Source organism: Ascaphus truei, chromosome 12, assembly GCF_040206685.1.
Source record: "Ascaphus truei isolate aAscTru1 chromosome 12, aAscTru1.hap1, whole genome shotgun sequence".
In the NCBI taxonomy this organism is placed as follows: domain Eukaryota; kingdom Metazoa; phylum Chordata; class Amphibia; order Anura; family Ascaphidae; genus Ascaphus; species Ascaphus truei.
In genome coordinates, this window is record NC_134494.1 from 23874997 (window position 1) to 23892287 (window position 17291).

Sequence of the window (17291 nt, forward strand, 5' to 3'; positions counted from 1 at the left end):
CCACTAAACAGTACACTGCTACAATGGTGTGGTGATTATAGTCAAAGCTTCATATAGCAACATCAATAGTGAGTTTGTATCAGACCTGCACCGTAGGAGCTTGCAGGTCCCGCCGGCACTCAGCTGTGCCTCTCGCCCTCGTTGCTGCGCACGAACGTCGTGACGTCAGTCTCGTTCCGCCTCCCACCTGACGTGCGTTTCGCAGAGGCGCTTTGTCAAAGGTGGTGTGGCAGTGATCTGGTTTTTGTATGAGGCTATAATTGGATACGAACATTGATTCGTTGCCTCTAGGCATTACTACACATTTTGTGTGCCTATACGATTAGGAGAGTAGCTAATAACTAAGGGATTGTACCATCTAATGATACTATTGCAGGTATTTAAAGAACGCGCACACGTGACCTAATATTAAGGATTAATATAATCAGTCTACACGCTACCTGTTTATCATATACAGGCTTTTAAACATTATTATTGCTGTACCCTGTGGATGTCCATGAATATATTTTGACCTATCTTGGTTCTAAATAGTATCAGTGATATTCATCACCTACAATTAGGACATCTCTCAGGTTTCAGTTCTTGGTATTAATTTACTTAGCGTTTCTACTGTTTTATATGTGTGGTCACCATAGTGATATAATCACTTTAATACACTTTTTTGTATTGATTTTCACATACATATACTCCCCTTTTTAATTTTAATATCATTAAAATTGATTTTAAATTTATTATCATACTACACAACGAGTGCTTTCAAAAGGGTGTGCTCTTCTCAATTCCCCAATTATTCTTTATCCCCTTTTGCCCCTTTGTTACCTACATTTTTCTGTTTATTAAGCTGAAGCGAGAGTGCCCTCCCTATCTCTTCCCCATCCCCTATTCCTCATACAGAGGTAACAGGAAATGTTCACAGTTTTTGTATTAGGACCTGCATTTTTGGTTTACCTGGACGTTTGGTATGCAGGCTTATGACGCTTTGGCCAAAGGGTTTAACTAAAAAAACAAGAAATTACTATTATTATTCAAGTATTTAAACTTTATACTCATTACCATATGTTTTGTCAATTTGATGTAGTATTGGGCACCTCTGTCTTCTGTTGTATAAGTAACACTACACTCTCTGTCCATCTCATCTGTCTTCTACTCTCCTTGCTGTCTCTCTGTTTCCTCCTCCTACTGTCTTTACTGCCTCTCCTCCCCTCTCTTTGCACTCCCTCCTGCCTCATGTGCACACTGCTCTCCATTCCCTCCTCTTCATCCCTCTCTCCTCCTCTCCTTGCTGTCTCTGTTTCCTCTCCCCTCTTTGCTGTCTCTCTTCCCCTCCCTCCTCCATCATGCCTTGCTCCTCTTTGCACTCTTTCCTCCCCTCTCTTTGCCTTCCCTGCTTTACTGTGTCTGCTCCTCTCTGTGCACACTACACTCTCCTACTCTTCTCATCTGTCTCCTCCTCTCCTTGCTGTCTTTGTTTCCTCCTCCTATTCACCTTGCTGTCTCTCCTCCCCTCTTTGCACTCCCCCCTGCCCCATGTGCACACTGCTCTCCATTCCATTCACCCTTCACAGAGAGGGAGGTATGTACAGCGTGTGACAGGCCATTCAGCCTATCACAGAGGGATGTGCAGGCATCCTTAGGTGTGTGTGTGTGTGTGTGTGTGTGTGCTCCTTTTAAGGCGGGGGGTGGGAAATAGTTCCTGCACTGTTTGTTTTTTTGGTCTCTAGCACATTTAGGGCCCAATTCAATATTGGCCAAAAATAAATTCTCTATTTTCAATATGTTCTCCCGAAAATTATGTTGTGGAGGTGGAAGGAGGTTATGGAAAGAGGGGATCCTGGGCAAAAAGGGAGGATTTATGGGGGAATATTCCAAGATAATGTGTGAGAGGTGTGGAGGGGCTACAATAAGGAGAGCTTTGTAGGTGAGGACTGGATTCTTGAATTTAATTCTAGATGATATCGGTAACCAGTGTAGCCACCCACAGAAATGTTGTTCCTTTATTTATGAGATACTGAGCCCAAAGAAAAGGATTCAGGTACAGATTAAAATGGCAACCATGGGTTACCATAACCTACACTAGCCAACCAAAAAGAAAAAAAATCAATAATTATTGAAAATGTTTAGTAAATTTTGCAACTGAGTAAAATTTTACACTTGCAATTTCATAGTAAGAACTGGGAGAAGGAGTGGCTCAGTGAGTAATCACACTGACTGACACTGAGTTTGAAGCAGGGGAGCCTGGTTAAATTCCCGGTGTCGGCTCCTTGTGACCTTGGGCAAGTCACTTTATCTCCCTGTGCATCAGGCACCAAAAACGTAGATTGTAAGCTCCACGGGGCAGGGACCTGTGCCTGCAAAATGTTTCTGTAAAGCGCTACGTAAAACTAGCAGTGCTATACAAGAACTTATTATTATTAGAACTGAACTCGGAAGCATTATAATTAGCTGAACTCTACAAAGTGCTGTTAAAGTCCCAAGTTCCCAGCACCTACTAAATGTTTGCCAAGTCAGTGCTGCAACAAGACCTTTCTTTTGAATTGTAGTACATCTGCAGATATTTCATATCATTTCTGCAAAATACTCTCATACACTAGCACTTTTTTTTAAACCAGAATACTCTCAATCACTGAAAGATGTGATCATTTAATTGGATTATAAAAGTAATAATGACGGATCAAAATATATCAAAATACTAACTAGATTTTTTTTAGTGTGAAACCTCCAAAGACCAAGGGTTGAAATCTATTAGTTCAAGATGTCGGTAAAAGACAAACGATACTAAAATATTACATCGATCCGTATATTTAGGTCTCTAAAACATTAACATAGATCACTATTTGTTAAAGGTCCATGCAAAAGAGAGTTGATTCCCGTGAAATACTATCTGGTAACATGGTCTGTGTGAAGCTTAATTAACCAAGTGAACACAAAAGACTATAATCCAAGTATTGTTTGGCACTATAAAAGCCCTCTTGTTTTTTTTTAACCCAGAGCATCTTCCCTCCCACCGTTGGCTCATGCTGCAGAACTGACAGTGCAGCGTGTCAGCTCTACGGAAAAAGCATTGCGCTGAAACAAAATGACGAAGCATATCATAATGAGAGCGGGTGTGCAACCAAGTGCTTCTCCAGTGCACACTCCTTAACTACAAGGCTAAGCACATCACAATGAGATGGATGAACAAACACCATGCATGGACACTTCTTACCCTCCGGCTGCCCAGATGGTTTCCCTCTGGTTAACAACGTTTTGGGGAGAAGCAGAGAAACACAAAGCACAAGACAGGAGAACAAGGCCACCTTTTGAATAGTCGACAATGCCATTTTGGTTTCAAATAAAATGGGAAATGTTGCGAGCCAGACAGACATCAATAGTAGCCCTAACAGCTGCAATAGAAAGACATAACCAATGACGTTACAGTAACAATGGTAAATGTAACCTGTGCTCTAAAGGGATAATGCAAGACAGATTTCAATTGGCTACTCTGTTGGACTGCCCATTGGTCATTCAATAGAACCTTGCTATTGGACATCTGCGTGTCTTTCCAGTACAGCTGCTGAATGCAGAAGCACTTTGCTGTCACTAGCATTTGGCACTTAAATTGCCTCCTGAGCCGGGATTTTCTTAGCGCTCCATCATACAGAGAGAAGACTGTAGAATACACAATGTCAGGAATTTCAAATCTGCCAGGGGCTTGGGTAGTTGGTAACTCTGCTTTGTTATGCATATAGTTTACACATGCATGGCACATCTGTATATATTAAGGGATTTAAAAAAATGCATGTTTAGCTTAGCAGGAAAAGACAAAAAATACCCAATGCTACGTCCAATGTGACAAAATACATACTGCTCCGACAAAGTTTATTCACACAAAAGCCGCACGGCAGGATGCGTGCCGGCAGCGTGGAGAAGCGTGGAGAAGTGGCCCGTTCGCGTGTCACGGTGACGTCACAGTCACGTGCGCGCCCGGCTTCCCCGGCTTCCCCGACTCCCCTGAAGGTTTGAAGTGAGGTAAGCGGGGGAGCGGGGAAGCAGAGGGGCACAGGAGGAGCAGCTAGGGGGTCGGGAAGGGACATAAAATTGCGCGCGGATTGGAGGGGGGGGGGCACGGAGGGGATGCGGGGGGATGCGGCTGGCGCGCTGTCTAATCTCAGCGCCAGCCGGAGTAAGTCCCGGTCAACCGGCGGCTTTTGCTCGAATAAACTTTGTCGCTACTGTAGTTAAATACTTCAATATGAGTATTCTCATGAGTAGGGGTCATTTAGTTAAACCCTCCACTGCAGAGGTAAATGAGAATTTGCATAGCTAGTGTTAGGACCTGCATACTGGTCATGCCATGACGTGGCTGCAGGCTAATAACGCTTTGGCCAAAGGGTTTAACTAAATGACCCTTACTCATGACAATACTGTACTAACATCGTAACATTGAAGTATTTAACTATGTATTTTGTCACATTGGGTGTACAGAAGCATTGGGTATTTTTTGTCTTTCGTTGTATACATTTGGCCACACACAGTAGCACTCCCTTTGACATATATATATATATATATATATATATATATATATATATATATATATATATATATATATATATATATATTGTGACAAACGCCCCTCTTTTGTAGTGCTGACGTCTGTCTGGGTTCTTCCCGACACAGTCTTCTAGGGTTATTTAATACAAAAAACAGGATCATGCAAAGTATTAAGCTGCTTAACTCAGGCTTCTGCCTGCTTTATTTTCATCCAAGTAAGGTACTGCAGCTTTAACATGTGTAGGTTAGAGGTACTCAGATACTTTCATTCAGCAGTTCACTCATTTCATTGTTACAGTATTTCCCACACTGTTATTTCAAGTAAAAAGAAACCAAATTATATAAACAAAATCCTATCCCTTTCAGGGATCTAACTACACATAGAATCAGTCTCTCTAACAGCTGCTGGCCAACTAACCTGGCTCCCCAGCTTAAAACAATGCTCTCTCATTTAGGGTCACTTAGATACAGCACAGTCTTTTAGCAACAGCAGTAAACATTAGTTTGGTCTTATCTGTTCGTGGTGGGAACTCGGTCCCGTGTCCAGGCAAATCCTCTGGTACTGTGATACTTGGAGGGGCCGTCAACCCCGAAACTGGAAACAGGGGAGCAGCGATACCCCCAGCCTCCAGGCTCTAAGGAGAGAGAGTCAAATGCAAAACCTCTCTGCTCTAAATACCTGTGCATGTGATTAGAAGAGCAGGTGAGGGAGAACTAGAGCCATTGTAATCTGTGGTCTGGATTTTCCATCCAGCTGCCTGAGTTAATGGGAAGCTGTGGAACGGATCATTTTTAGCTATTCCTGCACTTTCTGCTCTAAAATGGGGCAGAAAGCTGCCTAACATCTTTGGACTATGTCACATATCCCCCTCCCCAGCTCACACCTACTGGGGTGAGCGGCCATGGACCTCACTGGGGTGAGCGTCCTACCTGAAATGCTTGAGCTAACTGCTCAGTACAACATTAAGTATTTACATGACACGAATATGAACTTCATTATAAATTTACCAACCGAAAAGGGCATTTTTTTTTTCCCCATATTGTAAGCTACCAATATTTTTTTTTTTTTTTTTTTTTAACTTCGAGTCTATTGCATCCTTTGACTTTATTTCATAGCCCGCTGCAACCTGCAAATGACTGGACTGTTTCTTTAGCTTCTGATGAGACCCTTGGACCAGATTCTCCTTGGCTCCACAGTGTGGTCCAGATTGGTGAGATATGGAACTATTCAGGCGCCGTGTTAACCTTCGTTGTTTTTTCTTTTCAATCTTTGATTTCCCTTTTGTGGCCATTACCAGGCCTTTGGGTTTTGGAGACCTAGTTGCCTCTGTACAAACGTAGTCCATATTAACCATGTCATCAGGATCTGTCAACAAGTTTGTTTTTTCAGGAACTGCCACCCACTTGGCTAAAACATCTTCTGTGTTGTCCTGGGTGTGTCCACTAGTTTGATAATCTTCTGGACAACGTAAATGAAATTGAGGATCTGGATTTTTGAATCCCAGATCAGGGAGTATATTCTCAGGAGGGTGCCTATCTGTTTCTGGAATAACAGCAGCACAATCAAAGTCAATTCTTTCTCCTTCCTCTTTGTCATCAGTGAGGGCATTGAGTTTACTTTCCCTGGTCTCCTTTTGTGACCGTGTCTCTTTTAGCCTTGGAATCTCTTTCTCCAACTTCATCTTTATAGCAAATCGTAATATTGCAACAGCATTGAAGATACACGTATAGGAACGTACAGCTTGCTTGGTTAGGAGGTAGGATTGATAGCCCGACTGAACCACTTTAGCCGCTTCTCCCATGTCCGTCATCTGTTTCAGAGCGAGGTTTAACTCTGTTTCATTTTCTCTATTCTTGACCTGCAGCTGCAGGTGCTCCTTCCGGGTCTTGTCCAGCTCCAGCTGCAGCCGGGCCCCCTCATTTGCCGTGTGGTCCAGCTGCTTGTAGATATCGGCCATCTCGCTTTTATAGCGCAGTGTCAGGCAAACCACCTGACGGACGGACACCTCCTCTCTCTTGGCGCACTGTATCTCGCGCTCAGCCATCTGCTTCTGCAGCTCTTCAACCTGATCGTGCCAGACCTCCCTCAGGGTCTTCACCTCTTTCTGGTGCTTGCTCTGGGTTTGCATCAGCGCCTCCATTTTTTGGAGCTCTGCAGTTTGTGTCGCCTGGATCGCCGCTGATTCTGTATTCTGCAGTGCTTCCTGCATTTCTAACTTTTCCTGGATCAATTGCTTCTCCACTTTTTCTGCTTGGTGAAGCTTCTCATCACCTTCACTGATCTGGTCAGTCAAGTCTGAATTTTTCTGTGTCAGACTTACATTCTCTCTTTTTACAGTCTCTAAATTACTCAGGGTATTCTCATAGGTTTTCTTCAATGTACATAGCTCTGTGCTGCGAGCGTAGACCTCATGGCGTGAGAGTTCCAGCTCTGCTTTAAGCGCGCTAGCCTCTTGCCGAGAAACCCCCAACTCTGTGATGAAGTTTTGCACATCTTTCTGGGACATCTCATAGCATAGTTTCCAGTCAGTTCTTGTTTTCTTTGATTCGCTTGGCTCTCTGCCTATGATGGTAGCAGTAGCCTTTGTCATCTCTAGGCGTGTCGTCATTCCTGGGACGATTGCGCCAGGCCCTATGGGCTGTTGCTCATCTCGGCGCCTTTCTGACACATGTCCTGATAGTGCAGGTTCAAGTGGCTCGGTCACTTCCCCTGTGACTTGAGGAACAGTTTTCTTTCTTTTTGCTTTATTAGCTCCAGAGATATCAGTGGTCCTGGGCACACACTCACTGTTATCAGCTTCCACATCTTGCTTGCACTCACAGGGCGTTGCTTGCTTTTGCAGCTGTTTGTCTTTGAAAATTTTGGGGCACACATCTTCCATGTGACCTACTTCACGACAGGCCCAGCTTACTAAATTCATCTGTGGGTACGGCTCTCCTCCAGGGTCGTGATCATAGTATGGCCTGAAGGGACACTGTTTTGTATGGTTACGTACATTACACAACAAACATTTCACGTCGGCCATTTTAGAAACCCGGCAGGGACAATTTGCTAGCTGCAATTTCACTTACTTCAGCAGCTTACATACAGCACTTGCTAGCTGCAAATTCACTCACTTCAGCAAAAGGCATTAGCTTTACAAACAGCACTTGCTAGATGCAAAAAAATTTTTTCTCTTCAGCAAAACATTTTGGTTTTCTGTTTGGGTTCAGGGTGCTATTGCATCCACACTTCGCACATTCTCTGTGTATGCTAGAAGCACAACTGATATACACAGCGGGACAGACTTCACTCATAGCATCTGTACTTTAGTTCAGCTGGGCGGCCATTTTAACCCCCCGCATTTATTTGCAAACCCACAGACTTTTTAGTGTCTGCCCGCATTCTCCACCATATGTGACAAACGCCCCTCTTTTGTAGTGCTGACGTCTGTCTGGGTTCTTCCCGACACAGTCTTCTAGGGTTATTTAATACAAAAAACAGGATCATGCAAAGTATTAAGCTGCTTAACTCAGGCTTCTGCCTGCTTTATTTTCATCCAAGTAAGGTACTGCAGCTTTAACATGTGTAGGTTAGAGGTACTCAGATACTTTCATTCAGCAGTTCACTCATTTCATTGTTACAGTATTTCCCACACTGTTATTTCAAGTAAAAAGAAACCAAATTATATAAACAAAATCCTATCCCTTTCAGGGATCTAACTACACATAGAATCAGTCTCTCTAACAGCTGCTTGCCAACTAACCTGGTTCCCCAGCTTAAAACAATGCTCTCTCATTTAGGGTCACTTAGATACAGCACAGTCTTTTAGCAACAGCAGTAAACATTAGTTTGGTCTTATCTGTTCGTGGTGGGAACTCGGTCCCGTGTCCAGGCAAATCCTCTGGTACTGTGATACTTGGAGGGGCCGTCAACCCCGAAACTGGAAACAGGGGAGCAGCGATACCCCCAGCCTCCAGGCTCTAAGGAGAGAGAGTCAAATGCAAAACCTCTCTGCTCTAAATACCTGTGCATGTGATTAGAAGAGCAGGTGAGGGAGAACTAGAGCCATTGTAATCTGTGGTCTGGATTTTCCATCCAGCTGCCTGAGTTAATGGGAAGCTGTGGAACGGATCATTTTTAGCTATTCCTGCACTTTCTGCTCTAAAATGGGGCAGAAAGCTGCCTAACATCTTTGGACTATGTCACAATATATATATATATATATATATATATATATATATATATATATATATATATATATATATATATATCAGAAAAAAAGAAATATACATATGCTTCCCCTCATACAGAGGTAAAAGGAAGGGTTCAAAGTTTTAGTGTTAGGACCTGCATTCATTTGGTTTACCTTGACGTTGTATGCAGGCTTACGACGCTTTGGCCAAAGGGTTTAACTAAATAACCAAGTACTGTAATTACTATAATGATTGAAGTATTTCAACTTTATACTTATTACTCTATATGTTTGTCAATTTGATGTAGCATTGGGCACCACTGTCTTTTGTTGTATACATTTGTATACATTTGTATACATTTTGTATACATTTGCCACGCTCAGTAGCACTCATCTCACTTTGGCATAAATATATATTCATGATATGGTGGGTTTAGGAGTTTGAGCTAGCTGGGAATGTGTGTGTGTGTTAATAGATTTTCATCCTACATTTTAATCCTTTTTTCGTTCTGTAAGAAACAAAAGTAATTATGATTACAATCACAAATTATCTTTTTGTGTATAGTTTTATTGTGTATAGTTCATCCTGTGTAGCCAGGTCCCCCTCTGGGTGTCTGACCCCCCCTCACTGTGCCCACCTCTGGGCCCCTCCAGGTCTGCGGCGGCCGGGTTCGGGGTCGCGAAGGTGCGGGCATGTGTGATCGCGTCTCGGCTGGAGCAGCGGTGGTGTCCGGCGGCTGCCGGGAGAGTGTGGGGAACGGCAGTGGTATTGCAGGGTGGTGCCATCTTGCACTAGTTTGCGCATGCGCAGTTGGAGCTCCGGCGGCCCTTACCAGTTGCGCATGCGCGAGGACAAGCGCGCGAAGGGCTAGCCTACCAGGGAAGGCTCTTGGAAGGGACTACAAGTCCCATGAGTCTCAAGAGCACCCCACATGACGCCAGGGAGCCAATAGGGCTGGACTATCTCCCTGCTCTCAGGGATTGATACATTTTCGTGTGCTGGAGACACGGCAGTTGGCGCCAGGAGAGTCTAGAGGAAGGAGGTGAGGGTGCAGGGGTCAGTGACCCACTGCACTAGGCCGTTAGCCCTGAGCCACTCAAGAGATTGTCATTGCAGGGACAGGCCCTAGGTTAGGGATCCTGGCCCCTTTAGTGTCAGCAGTACAGTTAGGGACACAGCGGACGCTGCGCTTCTCATTCCGAGGCTTGGGATCAGGCCTACTCCGCTGCGAGAGTGGAATCATCCCTCGGTGGACAGCCCTGACTGAGCACCGCGCTGGTGGAACCGGACATCGCCCAGGAGGTTGTCGGATCCTTTTCGAAGATCCTTTGAACGCCTAGTGCAGCCGCACTGGGCATGTATTGTAAATTAAGTGCACCAACTACAGAGTACTCACACATAGTGGCAGTGCTGACCACGGGACAAGGGTTATACTGTGGACACGGTGTGGGGGGGTACACGGTGGTGGGCACAAGGTTTACACTCTTAAGTGGGAGTGAATGACATTTGGAACTTTGGTACATGGTGTGGGGAATAGTGTCATAGACGGACACTGCCACTGTTATTATTGCTGATGTGTATTGTGTTATGTTGTTGCTGCATATAGTAAACTCTGTAAACTACTGTGTATGTGGTTACTATATGTGGGTCCTGTGTGGGGTACATTCTACACTCCTAGAATCCTACATAGGTGGAGGCGTTGTAAGGAAGATTGTTCCAGAGGATTCACCCCAAGCTCTCACAAGCGGAGGCTCAGACCTCCTGTGAGCCTGACGGGTATAAAGCACCATACACCTGGTAACACATAGGTTCCCCCTCACATGCACTCTATCTGCAATTGGGGTAGGGGGAATACCCGTTACACCTGCTTTAGCACAAGGTCTTCAACTGACCTACTAATTGAGCCACCTGTGCTGAAGCAGGGATAGTCTGAAAACCTGTTTGGGGGGGAGAGCGTCTTGAGCAGTGTGTAAGGAATCGGGGAACACGTCCTTTGCGATGTGTTCCCTCCTTACCTGCTGCTACTCAGCCCTCCGTCTTGGCACCAGCACGTGCGCGCACGCACAGCTCTTTTAGTTACCTCGGAGCTTGGCTCCGCCCCCCAGATGCACCGCGCGTCACGCATCAGCGGCACGCGCACGTGATGACGTGCACCGCTCCCTAGCTGCGCAGCAAATAACCTGATTGCCACTTGTCTCCTGTGCCTATCACGGCTTCCACTGGGATCGCGCCTCCGCCCGCCCCCTGTCCTATTGGCTGCTTCTCCCTTCTCATACCTTGCTCGCACTCTCAAGCATCGCTCAGCATAATCTCATGTAGCCTTGTGTGCCTCACAGTTCTGTTGTGCCTTGCTCTTGTTCCAGTCTTGTCTTGCAGTTTGTCTCTTTGTGTACCGACCCGGCTTGTTAGTGAAACCCCTCTGGATATCGACCTCGGCTTAACCTCGACTACGTTTACCTCTCCAACCCAAGATCACGGCTACACTGGCTTCGACAACTCTCAACTCTCCAATCCCAGACCACGGCTTAACGGGCTTCGACTACGCTGCTCTCTATAACCCAAGACCCCGGCGAGTATACGGACTAACCCACTCTCAACTACCCAAACCCGGCTACGCTGACAATCTGCCTTCCAGGCACGCCTCCTCTGCTGTCGGTGCGTGGTTTCATACCTTCCCACCTCAGTACCTGGGTCTTGTCTGGTTTGTGGGTAGCGCAAGCGTTACACAGTGGAGTTGAGCACCCCTGCATTAGTTAATAGTTGGGCGTTCCACACTTGAATAAATGAAGCGGTGATTGGCGCTCAGCCAGAAAATGTTGATGTTTCTACTGATATCAATAATCTCTGCAAAATAGTAAACCACTGTAGATTTGAGTGAAGTGATTACAGACATGAAGTCCAACATGAAACATGAAGTCAGACATGAATGTCAGGAACACCAAAATCCATCTAGTTCTCCAAGCCCAAAGCTTCGGCGTCATATCTGTTTCTTCTCTCTTGTTCTCACCTTAATTTCCGCACTAAATCTTGCCGCTCCTTTCTCTGCAACGTTGCTCAAACATAACCTTTTCTTTGTTTCTCTGCTACTGAAGAGAGATGGGCGGATTTGGATCCAGCTCGGATCGGCTGGTTACTTTGATGCGCATATTAGTTTTAGAGAGGCCAATCTGCTTTTTCCACATTCACTGTCAAACCACATGACAAATTCATAATCTGTGGTCCAATTGTTATTGAATACGATGAGGGAAAGCAAGAGTGCAGATTTTTCCCAATCTGAGTGCGGAGTTCGGATTCAATATGGAATCTGAGTGCGGATTCTGAAAAATCCACCTGGATTGTATCCTATGGCGGATTCACATTAATCCACTTGGATTGTTTAATACCCAATCCACAGACGGATTTTACTCCGCGGAATGGGTTTTGAAGGCAGCTAGGGTCGGCCTAGGAGCAGAGGTGATCAAAAGGATTTGCCGTTCGGAATCCTGCCGGTATCAAAGTTATGTTAGGCCTGGGTTGAGTCCAAGGGTGGTGCGGAGATTTTGTTTTGATATTTTAGGTTCTTCGCCTCCAGACGTTTGGATCATTGGGGATTCTTTTATGCATTGGGCGGAAAGTGTGCGGTCTTCCGGCCATATAGGAGGAATTTGGGTGTGAGTGGGAAACAGGGAAAAGTGTTCTGGTGGGGTGGTTGAAGTTTGAGATGGAATCGGCTGTTACCAGAATTGCTGGTCCTGGCGAGGGATGGTTGGCCTCCCACAAATAGCGAGCTCGGGCAGTGGAGGGATACAGAAAGCAAGAAAATGAATAAGGCAGTTGGGAAAGTTATGTTGCAGGTAGGAGGCTGGGTGATAACTCACCCGGAGTTTGTTTCAGTAAATAGTGGATTATTTTGTAATATCATTTATCTGAAATAGGGTTAGATGTGTTTAACTTCAGGAGGATCTTGAAAGGGTCCTTGCAGGGCTGTGGGCCCAGTCTCGCTAAACAGCCAGGCCGGTGGGGCTCCCAGCTTGGTGGATCTTGCAGGCCATGGTTTGGGTTCCATTGGCCTTTACCTGGGGAGGGGGGGGAGAGCATGCTGGCAGGGTTGGCACTTACCAGGGTTAATTTATGTAAAGAAAGCTGCGGCCTTTGTACCTCTCCAGACCTTCGTTGTGTATTTATTTATTTATATGTGGGTTGCGGGGAGGGAGGGGGAGCTTCCTCGCCGGGTCTAAGGTCAAGTGACAGAAAAGTTCCTGGCGCCTTTTCAATTCTTACTCACCAGCCCTGCATGGACCATCAGCTCTTGAGGATTAAGGCAAAAGAACCGCTGAACATCACCTGCACCAATATAGAGACATTGGGACACTTTGCTGTAGCCCCACTTCTGTTGGCCGGAGGAAGAGGTGTTTTCACTGCCATCAGTCTCCATGGGTAATTAATTCCACATTTTAACGGCCCTTACTGTAAAGAACCCTTTCCTTTGTTGCTTCAGCCAATCTGGACACTGAGCCATCTACTGTATGGAAGAGAGAGAGAGAGAGAGAGAGAGAGGAATCTCTGTTAGTTTAGAATTCTCAGAGGGGTTTTTGAGGTAAATGTAATATCATTACTGGTTAATCACATTAATGTGGCTTTTGAGTATAGTACTTTTATAGCTCAGTTAACAGAGGGAGTTGACTGAAGCCTCAGTAAACTGATTAAATGAAAGCTTTTAGTTGAGATATGAAGCTATTAAATATTTAACGTAAATAAATATACATATTTCTATGTATTATGTTGATGTGTAAAATAAACCATGGCTAAAAACATTCAGCTAATATAGTCTAAAAAAAACTAGCTAGATTATTGGGCTAATTCCATTAACTTGGTGTACCCATGGATGTCATGTTCCAAGGACTAAAACAATGAAGATTTGGGTTTCGAGAACACAACATAAACACAATTATACTAAGGAATTTCAATAAAAGTACCATTTGTGTTTTGAGCAATTTACCAATGTAATCAACTTCCTTAAAAACGTGTAACAAACCATTCAAGTGACACAATTACTTGTGTGTCCATTTTCAAGAGGGTTCCGTATAATACAGTATTTATTTTTGAAGTGAAACTTATTTTCTAGCAACCAGTAAATTCTTATAGGACAAAATCTCCTTCATTGGGAACGAAAATGTGTTATTGAAGTTATGGAAGTGACGTCATAATGTGTACTGCAACTGACCTGATTGGAAGCTGTTGCATGCGCCGAAGCGGCTATTGCTTCGTGCGCATGCGCAGAAGTTTCAGGCACATGCCCAGAAGCGGCTATTGCTTTGTGCGCATGCGCAGAAGTTTCAGGCGCATGCGCAGAAGCGGCCGGCGCCGCCAGAATATTTTATATTTGAACACAATGGATAGACTCCAATCTGTTTATTAGCATCTTCACCATGTGTACTTCTGTCTTGTTTTATTGCACATGACATTGTTATATGATTTTCCTTAGTCACTATGTTTTACGACAACACCTAGCTCGGAGACATACGTTTAGTTATGTTGCTAGGCAACCACACACAGATTTTTTTTGGGGGGGGGGGGGGCAAACCTTCCTGCTGCACATAATGAACTAGGCGGTTGTGTATATAAGCTGCACCTTTTTATGATCACTGTGTCTTGACAAACAGGAACCGAAACATTGATCCTACAATAAATCTCTTACTTTTGTACCAAGTCCTCTAGAGTGCCGGCTACAACCTTTTTTCATCTGAGAACAGCTATTTGATGAGATCTGAGCACCCGTGGCATTTTACAACCACATTGTCACGCTGTGCAGCCCACAGACCAGGCCAGTCCCTTGTACTGAAGTGGGATGTTGAATATACACACCGACAGCAGAGGGAGCGGGTCTGGGATGTGGTTGTAGCGTGACCAGGCCTGGGTTAAGATTCGGAATAGTCGTTGTACTTGCCGAGTTCAGGAGAATAGTGAGTTCCGTAGTCAAATCCGTTTCCGTGTCCAAGGGTCTGAGAGGTAAGAATAGTGATGGGTAAGCCGAAGTCGGGAGCCAGAGAGGTAAGTCAGACAAGCCGGTTCAAATCTGTAGGGGTAAAGACAAACAGGAACACGACACAGTTTCCAGGCTACACAGGAAGCAAGGAGGAAGTGACAGAGCAGGGTATTTAAAGTGGTATCCACAAATCTGGACAGGGGCGTGATGAGGAGCAGCTCCTGAGAGGCTGGGAGTAACAGGGCTCAGCTGAGAGTTCAGGAGGTGTGGAAAGAACTCACGGGCTGAGCGGGGGCGGAGGCAGGCATGGCGCGCGTGTTACAAGTGCCAGGGATAGATGCGCACTCTGTAGCGCCGGCGCGAGAATCCAAGATGGCGGCCGCGGCGTGAGTAGCAGGAAGTGCCGCGCGCCAGCAGGGGAAGCGATGAGGGCAGAGGCAGCAGCAGCTGCAGTACTGGTAGTGGGTAAGGAGGGGTTACGTCGCAGGGGACGTGGCCCCCGATTCCTTACAGTACCCCCCCTTCAGGATCGACCTCCGGACGATCCATCCAAGGCTTCTGTGGGAATTTCTTATGGAAGCGATCCAAGAGAACTGGAGCATGGATGTCCTCCTTGGGTACCGAAGAGCGTTCCTCTGGGCCATAACCCTTCCAGTGAACAAGGAATTGTATTTTTGCTCTGGATATGCGAGAACCCATGATTGTCTGGATTTCGAATTCAGGGTGTCCTTGGACTGTGACTGGTTTGGGTTTATGGGTCTTAGCAGGGAACCGTTTGCTCTGGACGAATGGCTTGAGCAAGGAAACGTGGAATACGTTTTGAATCCTCATGGAAGACGGAAGTTGCAGACGAAATGCCACAGGATTGAGTTGTTCCTGAATCAGAAAAGGCCCTAAGAATCGGGGTGCCAATTTTGGGGTCGGAGACTTCAACTTGATGTTCTTGGACGAAAGCCAAACTCGGTCCCCTGGCTTGTAATAGGGGCCTGTTGACGACGGTGGTCTGCCTGAGACTTGAATTTCTGAGCGGCACTAAGAAGCGCGGACTGGATCTTATCCATGACTCCTGAAGAGTAGTTACCCATTCATCAGCCGCCGGCACTCCTATCAAAAAGTTTGAGATTGGCAGTCGACTTGGGTGGAAACCATAATTCACGAAGAAAGGGGTTTCGTGCGTGGATTCATTACGAAGTGAATTGGTTGCAAATTCTGCCCAAGGTAGCAGGTCAGCCCAATTATCCTGGGAATCGGAAATAAAACACCGTAGGTATTGTTCCAGCGTTTGATTTAGTCTATCAGTTTGCCCATTAGTCTGGGGGTGATAGCCTGACGAGAAGGATAGCGCCATGGGTCCATTGAAAATCCTTTATCTGAAATTATATAGCCTAAGAAGGCAGTAGAGGTTTGATGAAAAAGACATTTCTCGAGCTTAGCGTAGAGATTATTGACACGAAGGCGAGCGAGAACGAGCCTGGTATGCTGGACATGATCTTGAAGATTTTTAGAAAAAATTAGGATATCGTCCAGATAGACGATTACGAAAGAGTGGAGAACATCACGGAAGACATCATTCATAAAATCCTGAAAAACAGCAGGAGCATTGCATAAGCCGAAGGGCATTACAAGTACTCGTAGTGGCCGCTTCTGGTATTGAAGGCAGTCTTCCATTCATTGCCTTCTCGGATGCGAACAAGATTGTAAAACTCCTCGGAAGTCTAGCTTGGAATTTTGTTTTGCCCCTTGAAGCCTATCAAAAAGTTCGGAGATCAGCTGAAGGGGGTATCGATTCTTGACTGTGATGAGATTGAGCCCTCGGTAATCAATGCATGGTCTCAGGGATCCGTCTTTCTTTTTGACAAAAAAGAAACCGGCACCAGCGGGGGACGAAGAATTACGAATAAATTCTTTTTCAAGGTTTTCTTTGATGTATGCTGCCATGGCTTCAGTTTCAGGGAGAGACAAGGGGTAGGACTTACATTTCAGAAGAACAGTGCCGGGAACCAGATCAATGGGGCAATCATAAGGTCTGTGAGGAGGAAGAACCTCCGATTGTGTCTTGCTAAACACATCGATGAAATCCACATATACTTCAGGAAGAGCGGAATCATTAGCCGGGGGCGTCTCCACTCCCGCAAGGACAGGAGTGGTAGGAGAAATGACCAGCAATGGTGAGGCGTCTGACTCTGGCTCCCACTGAATTGTCTTGCCATCCCTCCAATCAATGCGTGGGTTGTGCTGCTGTAGCCAGGGTAATCCTAGGATAACTGGAACGGCAGGAGAGTGCTTCACGTCAAAGGATATGATTTCGGTATGAGTACCGGCAGAAAGGGTGAGAGGAAGAGTCTCTAACGTGATGAAGGCAGGTTGCAAAGGACGACCATCAATGGCCTCGAGGCCAATCGGCGACTTCTTAGCGATGAGCGGAATTTTGTTATGAGTAGCAAAATCTTGATCCATAAAGTTACCACCGGATCCTGAATCAAGAAAAGCGGCAGTGGTTACGAGAAAATTCGGACCTTCTAGCGAGACTAGAAGCATAATTCTCTTAGGGAGTTCCTCTTCAGAGATAGGGTGAGAAGATATTGACCCCAAAATGAGTCCCTCTTGCCCCATTGGGCGT

At 45.5% G+C, this 17291-nt stretch overlaps 1 protein-coding gene across 1 annotated transcript in view; it reads right to left on the reverse strand.

The window, feature by feature from the left end:
* RIC3 (RIC3 acetylcholine receptor chaperone) overlaps positions 1 to 3409 on the reverse strand; it is a 30491-nt gene extending 27082 nt beyond the window's left edge. The window contains exon 1 of the mRNA XM_075567028.1: positions 3206 to 3409. Coding sequence (XP_075423143.1) covers positions 3206 to 3365 — 160 coding nt within the window. The 5' untranslated portion in view covers positions 3366 to 3409. The remainder of the gene's footprint in view (positions 1 to 3205) is intronic.
* Positions 3410 to 17291: the final 13882 nt, after the last annotated feature.